Source organism: Hemibagrus wyckioides, linkage group LG20 (assembly GCF_019097595.1).
Source record: "Hemibagrus wyckioides isolate EC202008001 linkage group LG20, SWU_Hwy_1.0, whole genome shotgun sequence".
Classification (NCBI taxonomy): Eukaryota; Metazoa; Chordata; class Actinopteri; order Siluriformes; family Bagridae; genus Hemibagrus; species Hemibagrus wyckioides.
In genome coordinates, this window is record NC_080729.1 from 2,729,451 (window position 1) to 2,756,990 (window position 27,540).

General features: G+C 40.9%; 1 protein-coding gene across 1 annotated transcript in view; it reads right to left on the bottom strand.

Annotated features, from left to right (window-relative positions):
- Window positions 1-7,460: 7,460 nt before the first annotated feature.
- cdh7a (cadherin 7a) overlaps window positions 7,461-27,540 on the bottom strand; it is a 105,152-nt gene continuing 85,072 nt past the window's right edge. Inside the window, exons 10-12 of the mRNA XM_058419012.1 lie at window positions 27,209-27,326; window positions 25,307-25,558; window positions 7,461-9,321 (exon numbers count right to left, since the gene is read on the bottom strand). Coding sequence (XP_058274995.1) covers window positions 8,804-9,321; window positions 25,307-25,558; window positions 27,209-27,326 — 888 coding nt within the window. The 3' untranslated portion in view covers window positions 7,461-8,803. The remainder of the gene's footprint in view (window positions 9,322-25,306; window positions 25,559-27,208; window positions 27,327-27,540) is intronic.

Here is a 27,540-nt window from a genome sequence, read left to right on the forward strand (position 1 = left end):
AGAGGATGTGTCAATAAAGCTGGTTTAGCTGCTGAGGTTAGATCTTAAGACGTAGATTGAAAACATTTTAGTATGCACACTGTATTTACTAGGGATGCCACAATACTCAATATAATATTGAACCGTTCAGTACGACCTCCACGGTTCAATACGCGTATGTGAAACGCGGTTTTTCGTTTTTTCCATAAAATAATAATAACCATGCGTTTTATTACTCTCTGCACCGCCTGTTTGTGTTTGCCATGTCTCTGTGCTGAGACAGACACGCCTCCCCGCGAGTAAATATCCAATCAGTGAGCGCTAAAGTTAGGGGCGGTAACCATGCTTGCGATTCTGGTGTCAGATTTCACTCTAACCCTGGAGAGCGGTGAAGTGAGACAAATATGAGGAAGCAGCTCCGTCTCTCAGATCTGTGGTGTGGGAACATCTCGGATTTGTTGTGGACTATGATGCCGATGAAACAAAAATGCTAAACAAAAAAAATGACTGTGTTTAAGCACTGTTACACACGAGTTACTGACATGGAAATACTTCCAACATGACCACACATCTGCAGCTCCATCACCCAGAGATATCACTGTGTGGAAGCAGGAAGGCAGAGCAGGTAACACAGGAACCCAAAAAACAACAGTCCCTAGCAGATTCCTTCCAGCATTCATACACATCTGGTTCAGAGAGACACAAAAAATAATTATAATATAATAATTGGTAAAGATTTGCAGCCATTTTCTGCGATATGGGCTTTCGGCAACTAAAAGTGCTCGAACCGCGTTACACACCACCGACACGGCCTTTTTCCCCGATCTCTACAAAAAAACGCTCAAAAAAATCTAAAACCAATTGGCTAAAGCGCAAAGCCTTGCTCTAATAACAGATAGTTGGACCTCCGGGGCAACAGAGAGTTATCTCACCCTTACTGTTCATTACAGAGCGGATTGGGAAAAAAGAGCGCAACTAAAACCAGTTTTTTTCTTCTTAACATACTTACTGTTCCTGTCACCTAAGCAAAGAATAATGGAAAAAAAACTTTAATTTGCCAAGCCATCCGAACCGAACCGAACTTTTATTTTTTTTATTTTGTCCTAGTCACGTTATCGTTGTAAGCAGATCCTCTGTCCTGTCACACAGACACACAACAACAAACAACAACCGAAAATAAATCTTCACCTCATAAAACCTGGGGCATTAATGGCCGTGCTAATGAGGGCTAACGAGCCCCAGGGGACGGTGATTAGTGAGGCACGAGGATTGACGGGATTGGGTCATGTGATGTGCTGGGGCTGATGGGTAATGTAGTTCTGCAGTGTTCAGCACTAAGGTGAAGTCATGACACATATAGTGTATCGCCATGACGACTGACGTGATCGTTTGGAACATTATTTTCTTTTCATTTATGTCTACTACGCAATTCTGACGTATTTTATTCCTAATTATCTGCCAATGTCCATCAGCTTTTAATTAGCCCTGAATATGGATATCCGCGGTTGCCATGGGAACGGCCCGATTCTTTGGGTTTTCAATAACAATTGCTCGGAGCACCTGGTAGAAACCTGAACCCGTGCACCATATTATCATATGCATGGGCTTCATTCATCACGGCTGGACTCGGACACGCTCCGATGCGTCTAATATCTGGTGAAAACCACCTGCTGGATCCCTGCCTTCATTACAGAAACACCTCATTATCATAAACCTGCTGATTTTATCCCAGATTCCAGAACAATCCAGGGCACTAGCAGCACTCTTCTTCTTCTTCTTCTTCTTCTTCTTCTTCACAGTGTCACCTGCTCACTACTTGCTACGAAAAAAACAGACTTTTGGCATCACGATTGGTAAACAAACTAAAAAATGTTACTCTTTCTTTCTTTCTTTCTTTCTTTCTTTCTTTCTTTCTTTCTTTCTTTCTTTCTTTCTTTCTTTCTTTCTTTCTTTCTTTCTTTCACAACAACTGAAAATAAAAAAATCTTCACTCCATAAAATCTGGGACAATTTATAGCCATGTTAACGAAAACTTCTAGCCTTTCTAACAAACACAACTCATCACTTTACTGAAAACATGCAAGATGTTTTCAACCCGTCTGTGTAACCGTCTCCAAATATCTGAGATCCACTCGTTCTCCTGGTTCTCCATGTTCTCTGCTCAGCACCAGAGATCCTCCTCAGCAAACTTTAACCTCACGGTTTGTGAGAAAATCGTAATTAAGTTCTGGAAACGCAAAGCAGCAGCAGCAGCAGTGAATGAATAGGAAAGCGAAGAGCAAACTAATCAGAGCTTCTCCTGGCGCTTGGGTTTGTGTTTATAATCCCGCCGTGGTGCTTGTAGTAGTTAATATGTGCTTTTAGTTTCACACGCGTGGGGCTCTTTTTAGTGTAAAGCCCTTTATCAGGGTAAAACAGCTCCTCGGTGTGTGTGTGGGGTGTGTGTATGTGTGTGTATTTATATCCACATATATTTCAAGAAAACTTCCTTTAATTCACGACAATTCAATAACAGGAAGATGTTTATTCCTCCGAGATGCAGAATTAAGCCGCACTATTTACGCCATGTCTTTTGTCGTTAGCGATTGCAGAACATTTATGAGGTTTGTAGGGCAGTTAACGAATCCGATAAACGGGCGCAGAAGCAGACCTAAAAATATGATTAGACCCGAATGTAAAGCTGTATTGATCATCAGTCAGCGTGATTTATGGATGTAGACTTAGATCTGTTGTGATAGTCATCAGTGTCCCTCTCTCTCTCTCTCTCCTTCTCTCTCTCCATCAGCGTTATCTGCTTACTCTAGCTACTCCTCGCTTATTTGCTTAATTAAAACGCTACTTATTATTACTTGGTGCTAAGTCAAACGACATTTCGATTGCCCTTTTAGTTTTCATTTAGTGAGCCAGTTAACAAATAATTACATTTGCTTTCAAGAGAACGGCCTCTCTCTAACGATCAGAGTTCTCAATCTTCATTACTTTTTGTTTTTCGGGAACCCAAATGACTAAATTAGCATCGGGTTCATGCAAACAAAAGAAAAGAGAGAGAGAGAGAGAGAGAAATCCATTAGCTGGAATGGTTTGCTTACAAAAGAAAAGCAAACGTAATAACAGGATGGAAATGCGCTCGTAAATCATACAGCGCTCCGGCTTTCCGCCGTCAGATTATTTACGGATTTCTGGATTGTTTCGGAGCGCTAGTGTGAACGGATCGGAACAGAAGCATTTCACACTCGAATGAAGCTTGTTTGGAAGATTTATGTCTAAAGGCTAAAGGCTGCTTATTAAAAATCGGCGTCGGTTAAAAATAAAAAAGTGATGGAAGTTAACACTAAACAGCTCTTCCAGCTGCTGCTGATTAAGCTGCTAATTAACACGCCATGGACAGAAAAATTAAAACAAGATGAAAATAAAGACCAAAAGATATTTCACTCACTGACAGCTTCCTGCAAAAATACCTCAATTTGAAGAAGTTTAAAACTTCTTCAGATCGCTAATATAAACGGAATAAAAATGAATAAAAAATGGCTGTGCTTATTAATTAGGCGGGGCATGTGCTCTCTCTCCCCTGTCAGTCACAGCGACACTAGCCAATCATAGTCATCCGTGAGCTCGCGTATGTGGAAGAGGGCAGACAGCTTGCTGTTTTAAAAATAGACTTAAAATTTTAATTAAAAATGAAAAAATTTCTTGCTTTTCTAAAAAAAAAAGTTCCTGATTAAGCATTTAAAAAAATATGGATATTTTGGATAAATATAAACATGCTTTAGTTTTCTTGAAAAAATCACTGTGGTGTTTTTTTTTTGTTTTATAGCAAAAGTCTAGGATAATTTTCTTAAAACAAGGAAATTAAAATGAGAAAATTTAAGAAAAAAAAATTCATTTTTTTGTCTTTTTTTATATATGGGATAAAGAAATGTGTAAAAAATAAAAAATAAAATATGAAACGATAAATGTTGAAGATAAACATTTTCTTTCCTTTTTCAATATAGAAATCTAAATATATGGGTAATATTTAACCAAACACCAAACTGAGAGAAAAAAGGTGGGAAAATTCCAAAAATTAAAATTAAAATATGAAAAATTTGAACTTAAATCCGCAAATAAACATTTTCAAAAATTTAAATGAAAATGTAAAGATAAACACTTTCTTTTTTTAAACAGAAATCTCAATATATAGGCTATATATTGAGCCAAAAAACTATTAATTAAAATATAAAAATTAACAAAAAATTAACAAAACTGACAGAAAATAGGTGGGGAAAAATACAAAAATGAATGCTAATTTTTTTTTAAATCTAAAAATGTTTACTGTTCATTTATTTAATAAACAAATAAACATAACATTTTAAAATATATATATATAGAGAGAGAGAGGGAATTTTTCTCTCAGTAAATTGCTCAGCTTTTAATAGTTTATGGGCTTTTGTTTGTGTTTCATGAATGAAAATATTCCATTTTAATATTCGCTCATCCAGGATCAGTGTTCATCTCAAACCCCAGTCAGAATCAGATCCTAGATCAGACCTGCGTCTCTGAGCTGATCTGAGTTTGGTACAGTGATAGTGGGGTCATTCGGGGTTAACTCGCTCCACAAGCAGCTGCATCATTCATCCACGAGGAAGAGCAGAGTTCCGCTCTCAGAGATTTACAGGCTGAGTTTTCCGTTCTGGCCCCTGAGGGACGTGACGTCGTATTTCTGTACATATGTTTATTCTTTCTCATGCTGCAGAATCATCTGTCACGTCTCTCTCAGATAATTTAGCTGAGGCTTTTAAACACTGCGACGTGGTTCGTTCCGTTCAGCAGACTCGGAAGGAGGAAACATTTTAGTGACTCAGTAACTGTGCAGCCGAATAATCTGATAATAATCAGACTGAGAGCCGAGTCGGATTATAGACATGTCCGTATGCACACCTTAGGAAAGACTCTATAGTGTGTGTAGGTTAAGGCTTGGGATTATGTAAATACAATAAAATATGAGGGTTTTAATAAAATCTAACAAAATCAGCTCATTGAGAGTTGGCTCTTTGTGTGAATCAGCTGTGTGAATCGGATGTGTGAATTGGCTGTGTGAATCAGATGTGTGAATCGGCTGTGTGAATCGGATGTGTGAATTGGCTGTGTGAATCAGCTGTGTGAATCGGCTGTGTGAATTGGCTGTGTGAATCGGATGTCTGAATCAGCTGTGTGAATTGGCTGTGTGAATCGGATGTCTGAATCAGCTATGTGAATCTGATGTGTGCATCGGATGTCTGAATCAGCTGTGTGAATCGGATGTCTGAATCAGCTGTGTGAATTGGCTGTGTGAATCGGATGTCTGAATCAGCTGTGTGAATTGGCTGTGTGAATCGGATGTCTGAATCAGCTGTGTGAATCTGATGTGTGAATTGGATGTCTGAATCAGCTGTGTGAATTGGCTGTGTGAATCGGATGTGTGAATCAGCTGGGTGAATCGGATGTGTGAATCAGCTGTGTGAATTGGCTGTGTGAATCAGATGTGTGAATCAACTGTCTGAATCAGCTGTGTGAATCAACAGTGTAAATCAGCTGTGTGAATCTGATGTGTGAATCAACTGTCTGAATCAGCTGTGTGAATTGGCTGTATGAATCGGATGTGTGAATCAGCTGGGTGAATCGGATGTGTGAATCAGCTGTGTGAATTGGCTGTGTGAATCAGATGTGTGAATCAACTGTCTGAATCAGCTGTGTGAATTGGCTGTGTGAATCAACTGTGTAAATCAGCTGTGTGAATCTGATGTGTGAATCAACTGTCTGAATCAGCTGTGTGAATTGGCTGTATGAATCGGATGTGTGAATCAGCTATGTGAATCTGATGTGTGCATCGGATGTCTGAATCAGCTGTGTGAATCGGCTGTGTGAATCTGATGTGTGAATTGGATGTCTGAATCAGCTGTGTGAATCGGCTGTGTGAATCTGATGTGTGAATCGGATGTGTGAATCAACTGTCTGAATCAGCTGTGTGAATTGGCTGTGTGAATCGGATGTGTGAATCAGCTGGGTGAATTGGATGTCTGAATCAGCTGTGTGAATTGGCTGTGTGAATCGGATGTGTGAATTGGCTGTGTGAATCGGATGTGTGAATCAGCTGTGTGAATTGGCTGTGTGAATCGGATGTGTGAATCAACTGTCTGAATCAGCTGTGTGAATTGGCTGTGTGAATCAGCTGTGTGAATTGGCTGTGTGAATTGGCTGTGTGAATCGGATGTGTGAATCAGCTGTGTGAATTGGCTGTGTGAATTGGCTGTGTGAATCGGATGTGTGAATCAACTGTCTGAATCAGCTGTGTGAATTGGCTGTGTGAATCGGATGTGTGAATTGGCTGTGTGAATCGGATGTGTGAATCAGCTGTGTGAATTGGCTGTGTGAATTGGCTGTGTGAATCGGATGTGTGAATCAGCTGTGTGAATTGGCTGTGTGAATCGGATGTGTGAATCAACTGTCTGAATCAGCTGTGTGAATCAACAGTGTAAATCAGCTGTGTGAATCTGATGTGTGAATCAACTGTCTGAATCAGCTGTGTGAATTGGCTGTGTGAATCGGATGTGTGAATCAGCTGTGTGAATCGGATGTCTGAATCAGCTGTGTGAATCGGATGTGCGAATCGGATATGTGAATCAGCTGGGTGAATCGTATGTGTGAATCAGCTATGTGAATCTGATGTGTCAATCGGTTGTGTGAATTGGTTGTGTGAATCAGCTGTGTAAATCGGCTCATTGAGTCAGCTCTTTACCACACACTGATGGATTTAGTGGAAAAAAAGCTCTTTTTAGCAGATCTGTGATTATAAGGAGTGACTTGGTACTGGTAATACAGCTCCTGAGTCATACTGTTTGAGTCAGATCTATGAGTATAAACTGAGTTGACTCTTTAGAGTCAGCCCATTGAGCCTGCTGAGCTAGCTTTCTGAGTCAGCACTGAGTCGGCTCTCTAATTCAGCTTTTTTGAGATACCTCATTTGAGTCAGCTCTTCAAATCTGCTCTTTGGGTCGGATATTTTGAGTCAGCGCTGAGTAGGTTTTTTTAGTCTGCACTTTGCACTAGGCTCTTTGAGGCAGCTCTTTTGAATCAGCTCTTCAAATCTGCTCTTTTAATCTGCTCTATGAGTTAGTTCTTTTGAGTCAGCTCTTGGAATCTGCTCTTTGAGTCAGCTCTTTAAAGCCAGGTTTGAATCAGGTTTTTAAGTCATCTTGTTGAGTCAACTCTATGAGTCATCAATTTGAGTCAGCTTGCTGAGTCAAGTTGTCTCTTTTACATGAACTCAGATCATTTTTCATCAAGTTCTAAACGTGACTCACCAATCTAATCTAACCATTAAATCTACAATCAGAACGAAGTGCAGGAGAACCGTTCTGCATTTAAAAGGGAGGACACAAGCCATTTAATAAACACCATCAGTTTGGAGGAAGAATCGAAGTAAGAGAAAGAGTGAGAGAAAGAGAGCGAGAGAGAGAGAGAAGTTAAAAAGAAGCTGTGCATTTGTTTTATTTAGTTTTACGACTGTACAAAATAAGTCCATATTTCAATTATGGTGTATATGAAGAATATTTCAAAGCATAGTTTCAAATCACGTCTTCATGTCGTGTCACAATCGAAAAGGAGAGAAGCTTGTAAGACAGAATGGACATTTTTGTGTATTAACAACGTTTCAGTTCGCCTCACGTCTGCAACAGCTTGGCTGGTCTCACGTAGAAAAAAAGCTAAAAATAAAACAAACAAAAAAACCCAAACCATAAAAAACAAGTTGCACAATAATCATCCAGAAGGTACTTACAGTACACAGTACATGAGGCAGAACCTGACACTACAAACACATTTGTTTTTCGGAGTTGAAAAGAAAGTGAGAGAGAGAGAGAGAGAGAGAGAGAGTGATGGATAGGTTTAATCCTTCAATTTCACACCGTTTCAACGTTCCTGCTGCACAAAAGAAACCAAACGAGACACTTTTCCCCGAGCCGAAGAACACCTGCAACGACTCCAATCTCATCCCGAGTCAGCGTTATTATACACGGAAACCACTTTTGTTTTCCTCTAAATCAGTGGTTTTGGCTATTTTTCATCAACACTGATGCTTTATTTCGGATGAAACTAAAGCCTGATGTCAGATGAAAGATATTTTACACAGCGACAGTTGCATTACCTCACAAGGCAATATGTCTTTCGGGAGTATTTCGGCGACTTAATTCATATTGATTTTTTTTCTTTTTTTTGTGGCTGAAGAAGAAGCTGTGAGTCATAGAAATATGTGAGAGAACAGAAACATTGAGATAGCATCGGAGAGCACGGGTTACGAGGCAGCAGATCTGGCTCGGCAGGCAGGACTGTTCTGATTCATCACCGCCTCGCCGCTGAAAGTCTCTGCTAAACAAATTCCAGGAAGGCCTCTCGCGCACGCCTCCACCCTCTGCCCTTTTATCCCAGCTACATCCTTTCTGTGTCTGAGCCTGGCGTCTTATTGTGGGTTTAAATCCAAGTGCCACAATGTAAGAATCCACAATCTGTCCTCGGAGAGGATTATCGACGTTTCGGAGGGAAATCGATGCCAATATTTCTCCTCCCACATACGAATGTTCCATATTTTTTATTCTTCCTCCCACCTCTTTTGGGGAATCATGCCATTTCTGGCATTTGTCACTGGTTGTTCATTTATGTTGTCTTGTTTTGTTTGTTTTTTTTCGTTTTTTTTCACCATCCTTTTTTGTCGGAATAAAACGTGTCCCTCCTGCCTTCCTTCGAGGAGCGGTGAGTCATTGGCACTCGGTGACTGTTCGTTTTCATTTCTGTCGGCGAATCGACCCTCCAGCTAGGAGGAGAAGACGTTGCTGGCTTCGCCGTGGCCATAGAGATCGGCCAGCTTTTTGAAACGCGGCCCCCAGTCGCTCAGGAAGTCGTAGTTGTGCTCCGAGTCGGTGCTGAGCGACTCGAGAGAGCTGAGTGACTGCGCCGCCGAGCCGTTTCCCTCGAAGGCGTACGTCTGGAGCGAGTCATACGGCGGGGCCGAAGGGTCCACATCCGCCTCCTTCAGACGCTCCCATATGAACTCGCGGAAAACACCATTGTCGGGGGCCATTTTGTACGGCGGGGGGCGGGTGTGGTACAGGGTGGGTACGGCAGGCATGTCAGGAGTCACGTCACGTCGCGTTTTACTCTCCCGCGTGGCGTTCAGGTGGCGCAGCGCCGCCATGTCGAAGGCCTCGGTATCTTCCTCTCCGCCGCCCTCGTCGTCATAGCGTACGATGTTCTCACGCACGTCACGCTCGTCGTCCACGATCAGCGGCTCCTTCTTTCTCCGCCGCACCGTCACGATCAGCAGCACAAGCACTGTACAGAACAGAAGGAAGATTGGATATTAGATCAGACTCAAGGCAGAAATCAAAAAGATATCAGAACATCTATCAGTGGAATAACAAACAAACACAACACTAAAGAACAATTCTAGAAAGATCAGACTATAAAACACCCATTATAGATCAGACATTACAGATCGATCATTACAAATCAGAGCAGTTAAAGACTCCAGGACAGCTGTTCTGCTGGATCGGACAACCAGATCTAATACTGAAGAAATGATCAGGAAGTGGAAATGATTATGATAACAAACAACAGTTATGAGATCAGACATAACTTGGAACACCTACTGTAGTGTGGATCAGACATAATACAGAAAACTACAACAAACTACCACAAACTGAACTCCTCCAGCAGAGATCAGACTTGACGAACGTCAGTGACGTAACGGAGCTCGAGTTCAATTCAGAGCAGGTTTAAGAGATCAGACTCATCCGATCCGCTTGAACGGGTGTTATTTAAACTCAATCTACACTATGACACATTGATTAATGATCCGCTGAAAGGGATTATGGGCAATGTTAGGAAAGATCACACCACGGAAAACAAAACACATCCGAGGCGGTAAGAGACACAAATGTCTGGAGATCTCTAGAGAAAAAATAAACAGGAAAATGTTTCGTGCGAAATGAATAACTGGTAAGTCGATTAAGTCAATTAGCATTTAAACACAATGAAATGACAAATTGTCATGTTTCGCTAATTACCGATGAATATTAAATTAGGAATTAACAGCCTTCATGAAAGACCTGAGTGAGAGAAATCTAATCTGATCACATGCCTTTTAGCCTCCCGAACCTTTAGAGAAGCGAATCAGGGCCAGGAGACGGCGGCGTGTTTACGGCCGGCAGATAAAGCGTGGCCTCGCCGAGCGCAGGGGTGATGCTATCGCCGGCGTATTTATGACGCCGCAACAACACTTTCTTCTTGTTTAATGCACCGGAGAACATTTCTATTACTTCCAGGCTTTTGAATTTCATGTACCACATGAGGCGACGTGTATTATCTCGACGTGCGGGCTTCAATTAAGTCCGATCAGGTACATTAGGTTTATGAATATGTTCATCAGATCGGGATGCAGTTGCTTTAAAATCACATCGGACGCTTCTGGAGGCAGAGGTGCTTCATCACAGATGGTGCCAGGAGAGACATCTGTGCCATTAAATGTTCCCGGAAATACACAAAGGTAGAAAAAATACGTCTGGAATTGAAAAAAACTGACATTTTATGTGTGTGTGTGTGTTTGTAACCAGAGACTAGCAACTGGTACCTACTAGAACCATTATATCAGGTTTAAGCATCAGGTTTTCCATTTGAGTGCAAAAGTTAGCGCAACCGCATTCCCCCCCCCCAGTTTGTAAGTGCAAAAAAATATATAATAAAAGTCTCTCACACTTTCATAAATTTCTGAAAAATCTGAACGTGTCATTAAAGTGTCTAATGGCACAGAAGTACACATTTGTTAAGGCAAAAAAAAAATAAAAAATTGAAGCTGACTCTGAGGCAGGAGTAAATGAGGATCGGGAAAATATTGACTTTTCACAGAGCCGGAGAAGTGAATTAAAACCAATATTAACCTGTTTATCGAGACCATTAGCGAGAGTGAAAAAAGACATGACTGAAGAGGAGAAGAAGAAGAAGAAAAAAAGAAGGAGCCTCGTCTTTGTTTTAATATTAATATCCGAACAAGCAAGATTTGATATTAAGTTTTTTTTTTTGTTATACATATAAGATGACACAACCGTAAAGCTCGCTACAAACTTGGAACAAAAGCCGTATCGATCCTCGGCATTCCAAAGAAAGAGTAGGTTAAGTAAGAGTATGATTAAACAGAAAAAAGAGTAAATAAGGCACAGTACATTAGACATGACGGATTAGACTCAGGCATGATGACAAGCAAAACAAATACAAAAGAGGCTTTTAAAAATGTAATGAAACATTAAAAATGATTTAAAACCTGCTCTCCTGTGACAGCACCTACTGGATCTGATTCAGTAACTACTGCATACGGTTCAGAACCTACTGGATCTGATTCAGTAACTACTGCATACGGTTCAGAACCTACTGGATCTGATTCAGTAACTACTGCATACGGTTCAGAACCTACTGGATCTGATTCAGTAACTACTGCATACGGTTCAGAACCTACTGGATCTGATTCACTAACTACTGCATACGGTTCAGAACCTACTGGATCTGATTCAGTAACTACTGCATACGGTTCAGAACCTACTGGATCTGATTCAGTACCTACTGTATTCTATCCAGTAACTATTGCATTTGATTCAGAACCTACTGTATCTGATTAAATACCTACTGTAACTGATCCAGTACCTGTGGCATACGATTCAGTACCTACTGCATTCTATTCAGAACTTACTGCATCTAAATCAGTACCTGCTGCATATGACTCCGAAAATACCGCATTTGATTCTGTACCTACTGCATGTGATTCAGTAACTATTGCACATGATTCAGAACCTACTGCATCTGATTCAGTACCTGCTGCTTTCTGTTTAGTACCTACTGCATCCGATTCAATACCTGCTGCCTCGTATTCAGTACCTACTGCATTCTATTCAGTAACTACTGCATACGATTCAGTACCTACTGCATTCTATTCAGTGACTATTGTATATGATTCAGTACCTACCACATTTGATTCAGTACCTACTACATAAGATTCAATACCTACTACATTTGGTTCAGTACCTTCTGCATAGGGTTTAGTACCCACTGCATATGATTCGGCACCTACCACATTTGATTCAGTAACTACTGCATTTGATTCGGTACCTACTATATTCTATTCAATACCTGCTGCATACGATTCAGTACCTACTGCATTCTATTCAGTAACTATTGTATATGATTCAGTACCTACCAAATTTGATTCAGTACCTACTACATTTGATTCAGTAACTACTGCATAGGATTTGGTACCTACTATATTATATTCAGTAACTACTGCATATTATTCAAAACCTATCACAAATGATTCACTACCTTCTGCATATGATTCAGTACCTACCACATTCGATTCAGTACCTACTCCGTACTTTTCAATAACTACCACATTTGATTCACAACCTACTGCATATGATTCAGCACCTACTACATTTGATTCAGTCAGTACTGCATGCAATTCAGTACCTACCACATACGATTCAACACCTACTACATTTGATTCAGTACCTACAGCATTTGATTCAGTACCTAAAAATGCATCAAATAAAATATTATTAAAAATATTAAAATATAAAGATCAGATTCTTTTAGAAAACCTGTTCTAGATTAAACACTACACCTCTATTAGACAATGTCCCCAAAATCAGACAGAAAACACAAGAATCTCCAAAGCTGATTGAAGGAAATTACAGGAACGATTCATCCGATTAGAAGAGATTCAGAAAAATTGTGAAAAGTGTATCGAAGGGGGTACAAACTTTTGAGCGCTATAACAAAGAGGTGTGATTTAAAGCACTACAGGCTTTCACTTAGACTTAGGCTAGGCGTGTTGATCCACACACACACACACAAACAGATAAATCCAACCCAATTTTATGGAATTTTACAACACCTCTGGGGTCATTTTGTCCTAATAAGCACACACACACACAAATAAATCCAACCTAGTTTTATGGAATTTTACTACTCTTCTGGGGTCATTTTGTCCTAACAAGCACACACACACACACAAGCTAGTTTTTTAGAACTTTACTACACTTCTGGGGACATTTGCTCATCACCAGTATGCACACACACACACACATACATAAATAAACACAAGCCAGGCTTTTTGAAATGTAACTACACTCCTGGGGTCATTCTGACACTCCACACACACACACACACACACACACACACACACAGTAACCTTCCCCGGCCAGTGTTATCCCTGCAGAGTTTTAATCCTCGTTCCTCTTCAGTCTCAATGCTGTCATATGTGTGTAGTTACACTGGCAGCGATAAACACTGAAGGCTGAGATTTACAGGTGGAAATGTGTCATAAATACGACGCTGAAACGGTCACCCTGCATTCTCTCTCTCTCTCTCCCACACACACACACACTCTCTCTGTCTCACACACACACACTCTCTCTCTGTCTCACACACACACACACTCTCTGTCTCACACACACGCCCCGACTCTAAATCCTGTTTTTATGATGCCGGCATATGCCTACTGCATCCGCCAAATGAGGCAGGATTATACATCAGTCAGAACGCATCACCCTGCCCTGAAAGTGAGGGTCACGCACGTCACCCGTGATGATAAACAGCAGCTGATGCTAATGCCACAGCGCTATAAAGGGAACCGTTTAGCACTTGTATGATTACAATGGAAGGCTGGGACGTCAGTGAGGAGGAAAATCTACACTGGCTGGCGTTTTACAGACACGAGAGGAAGTGTGACGAGTAGGAAAGTAGGATCGTTAATGAATTAATAAAACGCCTGGGGGGTTGTGCTGTCTTCGGAAAATAAGGGAGTTGCAGCGTTTCTTTTTTGCATCTATTACAACATGTCCTCTTATAATACAACAATCTTTATTGATTAAAAAAAATTAATACATCGTACTTTTTATCCATTTACGGTTACATTTATTCAGTTTAGATAGCAGCTATAACCAGTTCTTTGCTAGTTGTAGTCTTTAGACTAGCCTTTCCCTCCTTTTTCTCTCTATAAGACAAAAAACACGCAGCTTGTCAAGACGTTACGAAGCCCTGACACTGAAAACTCCTTCCATAAATGTTAAATAAACATAAGTTTATTATTATAGGAACAATCATGTATTTCTAAAGTCAGCATCTTCAACCAATCAGAAGCCAGATTTAGTCAGCTTCTATAGCAGCTATAACCAGTTATTTGTTAGTTCTTTGCTAGTTCTGGCCTTAGACTAGCCTAGACAAAGCCCTGACACTGGAGACTCCTTCCATAAACGTTAAATAACACAAACCTATTTACAGAAACCTCACAGATCACAGATTATTATCAATCTGTTTACGTAGAGCATCCCCGTGCAAATCCCCGTGCAAGTTTATTATTATAGAAACAATCACATATTTCTATAATCAGCATTTTCTGACCAATCAGAAGCCAGATTTAATCAGTTTCTATAGCAGCTATAACCAGTTCTTTGCTAGTTCTAGTGTTTAGACTAGCCTTTCCCTCCTTTTTCCCTCTATAAGACAAAAACACAGCTTGTCAAGACGATACGAAGCCCTGACACTGGAGACTCCTTCCATAAATGTTACGTAAGAAATGTATATTTTCTAACTGGTTTTCTTTGAGTAGTAGAAAGCAGGAAAATAAAATTGCGAAAACAAAAGCGCTTTGTCTCAGCGTCACCTGTCGCGTTGTTCTGAATTCACTGAAGAATCCTCATGAAAAGAGAGCGGGAAAACCACGAGACTAATCAGGACAGACAGGCGCTAACGATGATGGGTGGCGTGCACAAGGCGTAGTAAACAGGAAGTCCTTCTGTATAAATAAAACAGGAACAAATCTCCCAGCATGCAGACAGAGAGCTCGGAAAAATATGAGCTTGGGTGTAATGTGCTTCTCTCGGCATAAAGCGAGTGTTCATGGTTCACGCGAGTGCGAGTGTGTGAGAGATAACAGTGCCGAGTCGACAGGACTGACTCCCTCCTGAACACAAGCAGCAGGCCGGCGGTGTGATGTGCAAACACAGGGGAGGGGAGAGGAGCTGATGGAGAGAGAAGGAGGAGAGATGTGAGGGGAATAAAGGAAGAAGAAAGAGAGGCCTTGTGTGTGTGTGTGTGTGTGTGTGTGTGTGTTGTAAACTACCTAATGATCCATCCATCGGCTTGCCATGGAGAGTGTGAAAAATGACGCAGTGGTCTTATAATTCATCCCCGGGCATGGTGTACGTTCCCAGAGCTAGAAATGCTGAGAGAGTAGCCTGAGCTAGCACACACACACACACACACTCTCTCTCTCAGACACACTCTGACACACGCCGGTCGGCAGACGGAGATCAAAAGACTGGCTGTATATGAGAAGAACAGTTCTGTATCTGTGGAATGACCCAGTTAAATATCAGAGTGCCATCTTCCACATCTCTTTATAAATAATCTGCTTCTTTTTTTTTTTTATTTATTTAAAAAAAAAAGCTGATATCGGCTGCGCGTGCACGTAATACTAGTCTGGTGTTCTTATACTATACATATCACATATACTATATAGCCAAAAGTTTTGGGACGTCTGCCTTTACCTGCACATGAATGTAATATGGAGTTGTCCCGCCCTTTGCAGCTATAACAGTTTCAACTCTTCTGGGAAGGCTTTCCACAAGGTTTAGGAGTGTGTTTATGGGAATTTTTGACCATTCCTCTAGAAGCACATTTGTGAGGTCAGGCACTGATGTTGGACGAGAAGGTCTGGCTCACAGTCTCCACTCTAATTCATCCCAAAGGTGTTCTATGGGGTTGAGGTCAGGACTCTGTGCAGGACAGTCAAGTTCCTCCACACCAAACTCACTCATCCATGTCTTTATGGACCTTGCTTTGGTCACTGGTGTGCAGTCATGTTGGAACAGGAAGGGGTCATCCCCAAACTGTTCCCACAAAGAGCATGCAATTGTCCAAAATGTCTTGGTATGAAGCTGAAGCATTAAGAGTTCCTTTCACTGGAACTAAGGGGCCGAGCCCAATCCCTGAAAAACAACACCTGAACTCAATGATTTGGAGGGGTGTCCCAAAACTTTTGGTAATATAGTGTATATTATTTACAGCATAGCTCTGATTCGTTTTTTTTTTTTAAATCATCACGTTGTAATACGTTATTGTTTCCATAGTAACAGCTAACATGTAAGAACGTGTGCGCTTCTAGAGGAATGGTCAAAAAAATTCCCATGAACACACTCCCAAAGCAGACGTCCCAAAACTTTTGGCACTATAGCGTATAATGAAATATGACATTATAATCCTGAGATGAAACTTGAGTTAATGAGATATTACGTTGAGATAACAGTAATGAGATATTTAAATGAGATAAGACAATTACAGAGTATCCTGTGCTAATAAGATATTAATTTGAGATAATGAGATAATTCAGAACAATGAGATATAAGTCGGACAAGTCACTAAAAATGAGATATTAAGTTGAAACGAAGAGAAAAGCCTTCGAAATAATGAGACACTAAGTGGAAACCGATGTGACATTAAGTGAAAATAATCATGAAATAATGAGAAGTCACAACAATGACTAAACATATTCTTTTTTTTTTTTAAGAGAGCAGACTAAAATAATGAGATAATAAATCAAACTAATAACATAGTCTGGTGAAATAATAAGAAATTAAATTGAAATAATGAGATATTAGGATGTGATATCAACAACCTTTTTTTCCCACAACTTTGCTTCAAACAAACCAGACAAGTGCGAAAAATGATATATGGGCGTGGCCAAGGGTGAGTAGTGGGCGTGGCTAAGGCAAAGACTTATTTTTCAGCATCTTCACTGATTTAGAAACTGTGTTTAAAAAAATATGCAGTTTTTCGTTTCTGTCTTTAAGACCGATCGATACCACAGATCAGTTTCCGTGTGCCAGAGGAAGAAAAACACGCTTTACTTTAATTTATGCGAGTCGAAAAGCTTTTCCACATCACTTACAGACATTTAAAATTCACACATATGCAACCTTCGAGTTGTTTCAAAGTGTTTCTTACAGGAAAAGTGTAAGAAAAATGACTCCGAACCCGATCGTGGCCTCTTTCCGTAAGTCGTTAAAGAAAATGCAAGTCCGCACCCCATCAATGTGCATTACTTCATTAAACAAGCCAGAGAAAAAAGATAAATAAATAAAAAACCCTCCCACTATTCATCAAACGGCGAAGCGGGAGGCGAGCCCGGCGCTGTGCTTGTCTTTGACCCTGCTGGTGTGTGATTCTCCAGTGTTATATAGACCTCGCCTACAGTTACTGACCGCTTAAAGACTTGACTCGGCTTTGCCGCAGTTTTGACACAAGATGGATGATCAGCAGCGAGCCGCGGATCAATTTAACATTATCCCCAATTTAGCGTAATTGAATTCAGAAAACAATCCATCATGCGGAATCAATTACACAACAATCGGGGTATTTTCTTGTTGGGTTTACAGACGAGGTGGGGGTAAAAGGGTTGGGTTGGGTTGCGGTGGATGGTGACGCGTTCGTATCGACCTCCTAAAAAATGATGCAGTGCTGCTAGATTATGCGCTGCCATTTCTCTGTCAGTCCCGGCTGCTGTCCCACGCGGCCGGCGGCCGCTAATGGAGATGTACTGGAGTCTGCAGAGACGTTTATACGACCGCAGTGCTGTAGGTAGCCGTGGTTTACAGCGCCAGCGCTGCTGCTAAATAAATCGAGGAGGACGCGAGCACGTACTACATCTTCATAAGCACGTTTATACAGTACACGGGTGTAGACTTGGCGCTGGACTTACAGCCATTAGGAGATTAGGCTGAAACCGAGACACGGGTGACCAGGGGGCTGGAAAGCCCGGGGCAGGAGCACGTCTCGCCTCACCTCTCGGCTCTGCTACCCCGAGCTGTGGAGCGATGCGGGAACTCGAGATCGGGAAGGAAAAGTAATGTCAATCTAATAATGTGTGCTGATATAAACAGACATAATAAGATTTTTCAACAAAAAAAGTTTAGGCTTTGTTTGGTGAGCTTTGTTCACCTGGGATTGGGGTAAACTTTATAACAAGGGTTGCCAGATTTTAACATTTCAGACATCTTAAAGAGTTTCTAAAAGAATTTCTAAGCATGTTCCGTCTTCACAGTATTTTAAAACAGAAATTATCATGCACATCTTCCATACACATTGCCTCCGTTTGCAGAAAGGCACATTTCAGTCTTCAGCATCTAATCAGGTACCTAACCCTTTACTCACCTAGCCACCTCAGAAGGGTGTGTTTTTCTTTTTACGGCAATTCATTTCCACCCAAATTTAACTCCACACGTCGGCCGAGATGAACCACAACAGTGAAGGAGACGTTGCTATAGCAGCAGCGAAGCCAGGAAAACTTAGCAACTGCAGCGGTTGTTAATGTTGGTTCTTTAAAAGATGAAATTAACATTAATGGCAATTCTGTTGCTAATAAAGAAGAAGGCGCCGGACTCTGAAGTGCAGAACCCTGCAGAGTGAATGTCACGCTTTAAACATCAGCGAGTGGTGAATATCAACCGCTTTCACCTCCTACGGCTCAGCAGACGCACTCTGCACAGCGGATGAAGGACTTACATCTGAAAAATCCTGTTTCTCTGGAAACTATACACACACACACACACACATATACACACACACACACACACATATATATATATATATATATATATATATATATATATATATAGATATATATATATGTGTGTGTGTGTGTGTGTATATTTGTGTATATATATAAATATATATATATATATATATATACACACACATATACACACAAATGCATGCACACACATTTTGGACAAAAGTCCTTCATGAACTGGGTAAATTTTTTTCTTTTTGTCTCTCTCTCTGTCTCTCTGCCTATCTCTGTCTGTCTATCTCTCTCTCTGCTTCTATCACTCTCTCTCTCTCGCTTTGTCTCTCTCTCTCTCTCTCTCTCTCTCTCTCTCTCTGTCTGCCTCTCTCTGTCTGTCTCTCTTTACCCCCCCTCTGTCTGTCTCTGTCTGTCTGTCTCACTCTTTCTCTCTCTTTCTCTCTCTCTCTCTCTCTCTCTCTCTCTCTCAGTCCTTGTGTTTGCTGCATTGTGTAGTGAGTTTGCACAGGAGCCCTACTGTTCGGATTATAACGCGCCTGACAGCGGGGCACAACGCCTGTTGATTTATTATTCAGAAACCCGGAGGGAAAAAAAATCTGTTCCATCTCTATACCGAATCTACCCCTATATATATATATATACACACACACACAAACACACACACACACACTCATTCACTGCATCCTCCCTCTTCACCTGTTCAATCACAAATGAATCTCAATAAGCAGAGTTTTATAGCTGAACAACTTTTCTAGTTGTAATGACAGATTCTGAGGGACCAACTGGACACTGAAGACTGAGAATTAAACGATTAATCCTGATTGATCCTGAAGAGAAATGAAACATTAATCCTGTAGTTAACTATTAAAACATGAATTTGAAGGAGAAGCGATCTCTTTATGTTGCCAGATTGAACTGTTTAACAATTAACAAGAAACAGATCTAATATTATAGTTTATATATCCATCAACATTACAGATGTAAATGGAAGATTGATGAGAGAAGCTTAAAAATAATCAATCTGGCACCTTTGAATAAGAACAAAAAATAATTTAAAAAGCATCAAATGTCAAAATGTCTGACTTTTATTTATACATATCGATTTTTCTTCATTAATACACACTGATAAGAGAAATCAATCATGTAGTTAACTGTTCTGTGAAAATAAAAAAGTTAAACAAATCTGATTTCTAATCTGATTTGAGGGGAAAGCAATCTCTTTTTGTTGCCAGATTGAACTGTTTCACAATTAACAATAAACAGATCTAATCTCATCTCGGTAACAACCCTCAACACATGTTTATCTGGGAGTAAGTAAAGGATTGATGAAATTAACTGAAACTTGTAAAATCACAATCTGGCAACCTGGACACCTATTGATTGTTAGGATTATTTTCCTTTTAGCACATGACCCACGAGTGTTTGAATTTCTCCTGTCCTGTACCACTGCACTTTACAGACGATGACGATCTTGTGAGACGTTTAATAGTTAGGTTTAATGTCACAGAACATCCGTGGAACAAGTTAGCTAACGTTATAGCAGCTACACATCACGTTAGCTAAAAACAAGAACTTGGTCCATGGATGTTCTGTAACATTAAACCTAGCTATTAAACATCTCACGAGATTGTCATCGTCGGTAAAGTGCAGGGGTATGGCACAGGAGAGATGAAAACACTCGTGGGTCATGTGCTAGCGGCTACACATCAGACTCCTGGTGGTCCAGTGGCAGGATCCTGCACTCTCATTGCTACGGCCCGGGTTCCTTTCCCAGACACGGCGCTAACCCGGCCACTGAAGAGTTAACTCTCAGTGCCGGTCCCGAGCCCAGATTAAAAAGGAGGGTTGCGTCAGGAAGGTCATCCGGTGTAAAACTTGTGCCAAGCTGAAACGTGTGGACCAACTGATCCGCTGTGGCGACCCCGAACAGGGAGCAGCCGAAACAACAACAACAACAACACAGCAGCTACACATCAGATTCCTCACAAGACAAAACAAATACAGCTTGTCATGTTACTGAGAAAAAAGTGAAGCTTCATTTCAATTTCCAAAAGTTCCACCAGCTTACGGTGCTATATGACCTGCTGTATGGTCACAAAATGGTCAGTAAAGCTATTCATTTTCATTCAAAGACAAAAAAACCACACATGTCCAGCAGCAGCAACGGCGTGATCGTCTCACACTCCAGTTACGCCCCTGATCTCAGAGCCGTTTTGTTCGCCTGCAGGATGTTTATTAAAAAGGTGTGTGAATAACAAGACAATAGAGATGATTGATTTATTAAATCTCTTTAGAAGACAGCATCTGACCTATTCAACATCTCATATTTTTTGGAATACATCACGATTACCCCATTGTGAGCTTTTCAGTTTCGAGTACAAAAAAAAGGAAGAAAAAAAGTCCGAGCTGGACACTAAAAGAGATCCAGCAGCTTCATTGTTTCAGTTTTATTCTGGCTGATGGATGACCGTCTCTCTCTCTCTCTCTCTCTCTTTCACACACACACACACACAGACACACACACCCCATCTCACCAATTCTGACTCATGGTTTGGACTTCCAAGCCTTGATGGCCTCTCAGTGGGGTGCAATCAGTCAACAGATTGCAGTGTGATTGCGTCCCTTTGTTTTGTTGTTTCGCTTGGACAGAGAGACGGGGGAGAAGAGCTGTCGTCTGCACACTTTAATTAAGACTGACTGAAGCTTGCGAGAGCCAGCGTCCTCTCTAAAAACCCTCTCGAATTGTGCTTTGAGGATTTCTTTCCGATCCTTTTGTTTTTTATTCCCGTAACAGTGCAAGGAAGAAAAAAATCACGGGGGATTAAAAAAGTGCGGCGAGCGAGAGCGCAGGAAACCGATCAGCCTGGCTATAATAACGGAATAATTCATTCATGCGACACGACTTTTCAGTTTTTCATTTTAAGACTGTTGGATTCTCAGATCTGATTGGTCAGAAGATTTGTCGATTCGCTTCTCGTTTCGGTTTTCGTTTCCATAGTAACACACAACTTCTCAGGGACAGAGGAAAAGCTATGAGCGAAAATAAACAGCTGTTATTTAACAAAAAAAGAACGTATAATTGTTGATATGGCAACCTTTAAGGAGTCTCACAAATCAGAGGTTTGTAAGTTTTAAGGGAAAAAAGAGTAGCTGGAGAGGGAGGGAGCAAATTGTCTTCCAGTTCCATAACATTAAACTATAAATGGATAAAAAGTACACTGTGGGATTTATTAATAAATGACAACAACGTAGCAGAGGACAAAAAATATTGTCCTAACACAGCATGATGTCTCAGCATCTTGCATTAAAAAATAAAATAAAATAAAAAATAAGATATTTAAAATAAAAATAAATAAATAAATAAATAAATAATGGATGAAGGTAAATTATATGAGTAAAAATGATATTAATAATGAAAAAAATTAATTAAAAATAAATGCCTTTAAGAAAAAATAAAAAATAAAAGTAGTAATTTCACCTGTGAGTATTTTTAGACAAATAATCTAGTTCTGAACCCACAACCGACGAGCAACCCGTAACGCCACGACCTCCAACCGCCAGTGTAGCACGAGGAAAAAAACAAATCTTCTGACTGCTTTCTAAAGTAAAAGACGTGGAACACAAAGGTCAGGTACCCATCGACGCTAATCTGATCCGAGAGACACAGCAACAATACAATAATCATGAACTCATTTATCCATCAGCGCTACATTCACTCACTTCTCAAATCCTCGACTCCACAATCAGCCCGATTTCCACCAATCAGGCGACATCAATAGCAGGCGCCGGAAAAAGGGGCACTCATTAAACAATCAGCTAACAAAGATGCTAAACGCTAAACTGGCACGTCACCGCGAACCCAAACAGACCCGGCGGTACACGGCGAGCTCGCGTCCTTCACAGCCTTAACCGTGGCAAATCCGGTTAAAGCCGGCGAGAGCTCACCGGTGTGACGAGCGACAGCAGAGTGACACGCTGCAGAATCAATCAAACATAATGGATCTAATGTACTTTTGGAAATTAACTACGTAATTAACAAATGTTACTCCATCGTAAAGCACGGCATTTCTCCCACGAGCCAGTTTAGCTGTAATTAATTATTTTTCTCCTCACAAAAACAAGTTCATTTTGAATGAGTTTAGGTCTTAATGAAGACAATGAGGAGAGGAGAAACAAACAAACAGCCGAAATGATGAGACAACGTCCTTGCTGCGTAATTGACTTTCTATTTGTTTCCTCTCAATTAGCCGATAGGGAGCTGAAACACGCTGGAGTCGATATAAAAACAATCGTAAAAGATCATAAAAAAACAGCCTATTTCTATTAGATTACAAACAGCCATGTGTGTCATCAGATACGGTGGAAGAGAAACATGGTGCACATGTGTGGTGATGATGATGAGGATGATGGTGATGATGATGATGGCAGTGATGGTGATGGTGGTGATGATAGTTGTAATGGTAACAATAACTATGGTGATGGTTGTAGTGGTGATGGTGGTGTTGATAGTGGTGGTAATGATAAGCATGGTGACGGGTGTGATAATGGTAGATGATTGTGCTGATGGTGGTAATTGTGGTGGTGATGGTTGTTGTGGAGATAATTGAGGTGGTGGTGATGACAGTGATATTGATGATGATAGCTGTGGTGATGGTTGTTATGGTGATGATGATGGATGATTGTGGTGGTGGTGATAGTTGTAGTGGCATGGTGGTCGTGTGTGAGTGTTGTGATGGTTGTTATGGGGATAATTGTGGTGGTGGTGATGATAGTTGTAGTGGTGATGATTGTGATAGTGGATGATTGTGGTGGTGATGGTTGCAGTGCTGAAGAACATGGTGGTGTTGGTGGTGGTGATAGTGGTTGTGATGGTGGATGATTGTGGTGGTGGTGATGGTTGTAGTGTAAACAAACATAGTGGTGGTGGTGGATGATTGTGGTGGTGCTGGTTGTAATAGTGTTGATTGAGGTGGTGGTGGTTATGGTTGTAGTGGTGATGATTGTGGATGATTGTGGTGGTGGTTATGGTTGTAGTGGTGATGATTGTGGATGATTGTGGTGGTGGTGGTGGTTGTAGTGGTGATGATTGTGGATGATTGTGGTGGTGGTTATGGTTGTAGTGGTGATGATTGTGGATGATTGTGGTGGTGGTTATGGTTGTAGTGGTGATGATTGTGGATGATTGTGGTGGTGGTGATGGTTGTAGTGTAAATAAACATAGTGGTGGTGGTGGATGATTGTGGTGGTGGTGATGGTTGTAGTGTAAATAAACATAGTGGTGGTGGTGGATGATTGTGGTGGTGGTGATGGTTGTAGTGTAAATAAACATAGTGGTGGTGGTGGATGATTGTGGTGGTGGTGATGGTTGTAGTGTAAATAAACATAGTGGTGGTGGTGGATGATTGTGGTGGTGCTGGTTGTAATAGTGTTTATTGAGGTGGTGGTGGTTATGGTTGTAGTGGTGATGATTGTGGTGGTGGTGATGGTTGTAGTGGTGATGATTGTGGTGGTGGTGATGGTTGTAGTGGTGATGATTGTGGATGATTGTGGTGGTGGTTATGGTTGTAGTGGTGATGATTGTGGATGATTGTGGTGGTGGTGATGGTTGTAGTGGTGATGATTGTGGATGATTGTGGTGGTGGTGATGGTTGTAGTGGTGATGATTGTGGATGATTGTGGTGGTGGTTATGGTTGTAGTGGTGATGATTGTGGATGATTGTGGTGGTGGTTATGGTTGTAGTGGTGATGATTGTGGTGGTGGTTATGGTTGTAGTGGTGATGATTGTGGATGATTGTGGTGGTGGTTATGGTTGTAGTGGTGATGATTGTGGATGATTGTGGTGGTGGTTATGGTTGTAGTGGTGATGATTGTGGATGATTGTGGTGGTGGTGATGGTTGTAGTGGTGATGATTGTGGTGGTGGTGATGGTTGTAGTGGTGATGATTGTGGATGATTGTGGTGGTGGTTATGGTTGTAGTGGTGATGATTGTGGATGATTGTGGTGGTGGTTATGGTTGTAGTGGTGATGATTGTGGATGATTGTGGTGGTGGTGATGGTTGTAGTGGTGATGATTGTGGATGATTGTGGTGGTGGTGATGGTTGTAGTGGTGATGATTGTGGTGGTGGTTATGGTTGTAGTGGTGATGATTGTGGATGATTGTGGTGGTGGTTGTAGTGGTGATGATTGTGGATGATTGTGGTGGTGGTGATGGTTGTAGTGTAAATGAACATAGTGGTGGTGGTGGTTGTAATAGTGTTGAGTGAGGTGGTGGTGGTGATGGTTGTAGTGGTGATGATTGTGATGGTGGATGATTGTGGTGGTTATGGTTGTTGTGCTAATGAGCATGGTGGTGTTGGTGATTGTGATGATGATACATGTGGTGATGGTTGTGATAGTGGATGATTGTGGTGGTGGTGATGGTTGTAGTGGTGATGATCGAGGTGGTGATGGTTGTAGTGGTGATTGTTGAGGTAATGGAGGATTGTGGTGGTGATAAGGGTAGATAATTGTGTTAACTGTGTTAATTAAAATGATAAAGCAGGTGCTAATTGTGATGGTGATGTTCCTGAAGATGATGGTGTTTTTAATTATAACATTCTTACTATTTAGAAATAATGATTGTAATGATGGTTGCGAGTTTGGGTCATGATCCTAGCGATAAAGGTGATGATGATGGACTCTTACCGAGCAGCGTCATGATGCAGGCCAGGATGGCTGTGAGCGCTCCGGTGCTGAGTCCGGCCGTCAGGGGGAAAGCCTCGTTGCCACAGGCCTGTGGAGCTCCATCAGAGTCACACTCACACACCCGGATGGACAAAGTGTTGGTGCTGCTGAGAGACGGACTCCCGCTGTCCACTATCAGTACAGGCAGATGGTACAGTGGCTGCTCTCGCCTGTGAAATCCTCCACGCTTGGTCAGGATGGACGCTGTATTATCTGGAGAGGAGACAGAAGACCAAAAGATAAGATGTGAAAGGGAAGGAGAGTGTTGAGGAAAGGAAATGAGGTGAGAAAAGAAACTAGACAGATCAGAGATACTAGTGTTAAGGTTATTACAAAGTCTTTTTTTTTTTTTTTACAATTTTTTTACAATGTAGATATTTATCTGGAAACACCAGGCTATATGTCATAATGTAATATTATTACAGTTTCCATTTTTAGCTGTTAGAGGAAATTCTCATAATAAATGGACTTAATATCTACTTAAAAAATTTCATAACACTACACAATGCCTACATAAGTCATCTGTGACATCTGATCTACATTTTATGCTATTAAAAAAAGCATTAATACATCACTGATTGGCGGTGTGCATAAGGCATAATAGCTACATAAGCCAATAATGAGCATCTAACATAAACCACTTAAACATTCATAACACTACATAAAGCCTACATAAGCTCTCTGTCATAAATTTTATAGTATTAAGCTGTAACACGTTACTTATAGGCAGTGTGCATAAGGCTATATAACAGTTACATAAGCCACTAATGGCAAATGACATAAAACTCTTAAACATTCCAAACACTACAAAATGACCATATAAGCCATATATGACACCTGATGTAAACATAGTTCTAAAAAAGGTAGCACTAACACTGCAGTAAGTGCAGTGTTTATAAGGCGACGTGGCCCTTCATTACAACTAACATAGGGATACTTTGTAATGAGATGCTCATAACAACACATGATGCCTGCATAGATCATGATCTTTTTGTAAAGAAATAGCAGAAACACTTAAGAGATGTGTTCATAAAGCTACGTACGAACTGACATAAGCCATAACGTACTTAAGGCTACGCGGCAACTGACATAAGCCTTCATAAATGTACATAGCACCTGCTGTATATGCGCTTCCTAACATAAATGTATTTCTAAATAAAATACCAATAACACGTTAATTGCTGTATATGTATATCGTGTTCATCTATAACAAATGACATAAAACATTCATAACCCTACATGATGCCTACTTAAGCTGTCTAAGGTCTAAAAAGGGTCTATTTCTCAAAAATAGCGGCAACACGTTACTTAAGGGCATAAGGCTACATAACACCACAAATGATCCTAATTGAACATTCATGATACCTTTATAAGTCATAATGACATAAGTGATACAAATTTATCTCTAGAAAAAATAGTGCTAGTTTTTTAATTTATGGTCAGTGTATAGAACTGAGTGTATATCAGGTCGCTGTGTCAGAGTAACGTGTTCAGACATACTTTGTCATGTAAGATTCAACCTTCTAAGTGTTCATGTAGGCTTATGACAGTTGTTATGAATGGTTTATGTGCAGTGGATGTCATTTAGCTTGCTAAGCACTGCTCGGAAAGGTTTTTTCGAATGGTTACGATGTTGTTTTGCTTCGAAATGTAACACGTGCATCCTAATACGACAGAATTGTGTTTTTTATAGGGAACCTGATAAAGCCTGACGGATTGTGTTATCGTGCTCGGCGTGGTGAACTCGTCTGCAGGAGAGCGGTTTATACACCAGTGTAATGCCGCTCTAAGTACAGCATATTGTAATACGTCTTGCAGGTGTGTTCCAGCAGATAAGGCATTAAACACTGCTGTGTAAGCTACCTTTGTTGTCCCGCAGGGTGAAGTTGTGGTTCCCGGCAGCTTCGGCAGTCAGGGAGAAGAAGAAGCGATGGCCGCTGGGAGGCTCGTCTTTATCCACCGCGCTCACCGTCTCGATCACCTGAGGAGAACACAACTTTTAATCCACTTCCACCTTAACGCACTATGGAAAACGCTGAAACCCTGCTTTCATAACCTCGTGCTCGGACCGCTCATTTTATATTCCCTAATTTTATGCCATGTAGTTAACTAAGTTTGTGCACATGAGTTCCTGAGACTTCCTGACATAAGTGCTTCATAACACCTGATATCACCTTAAACATTCATAACACTAC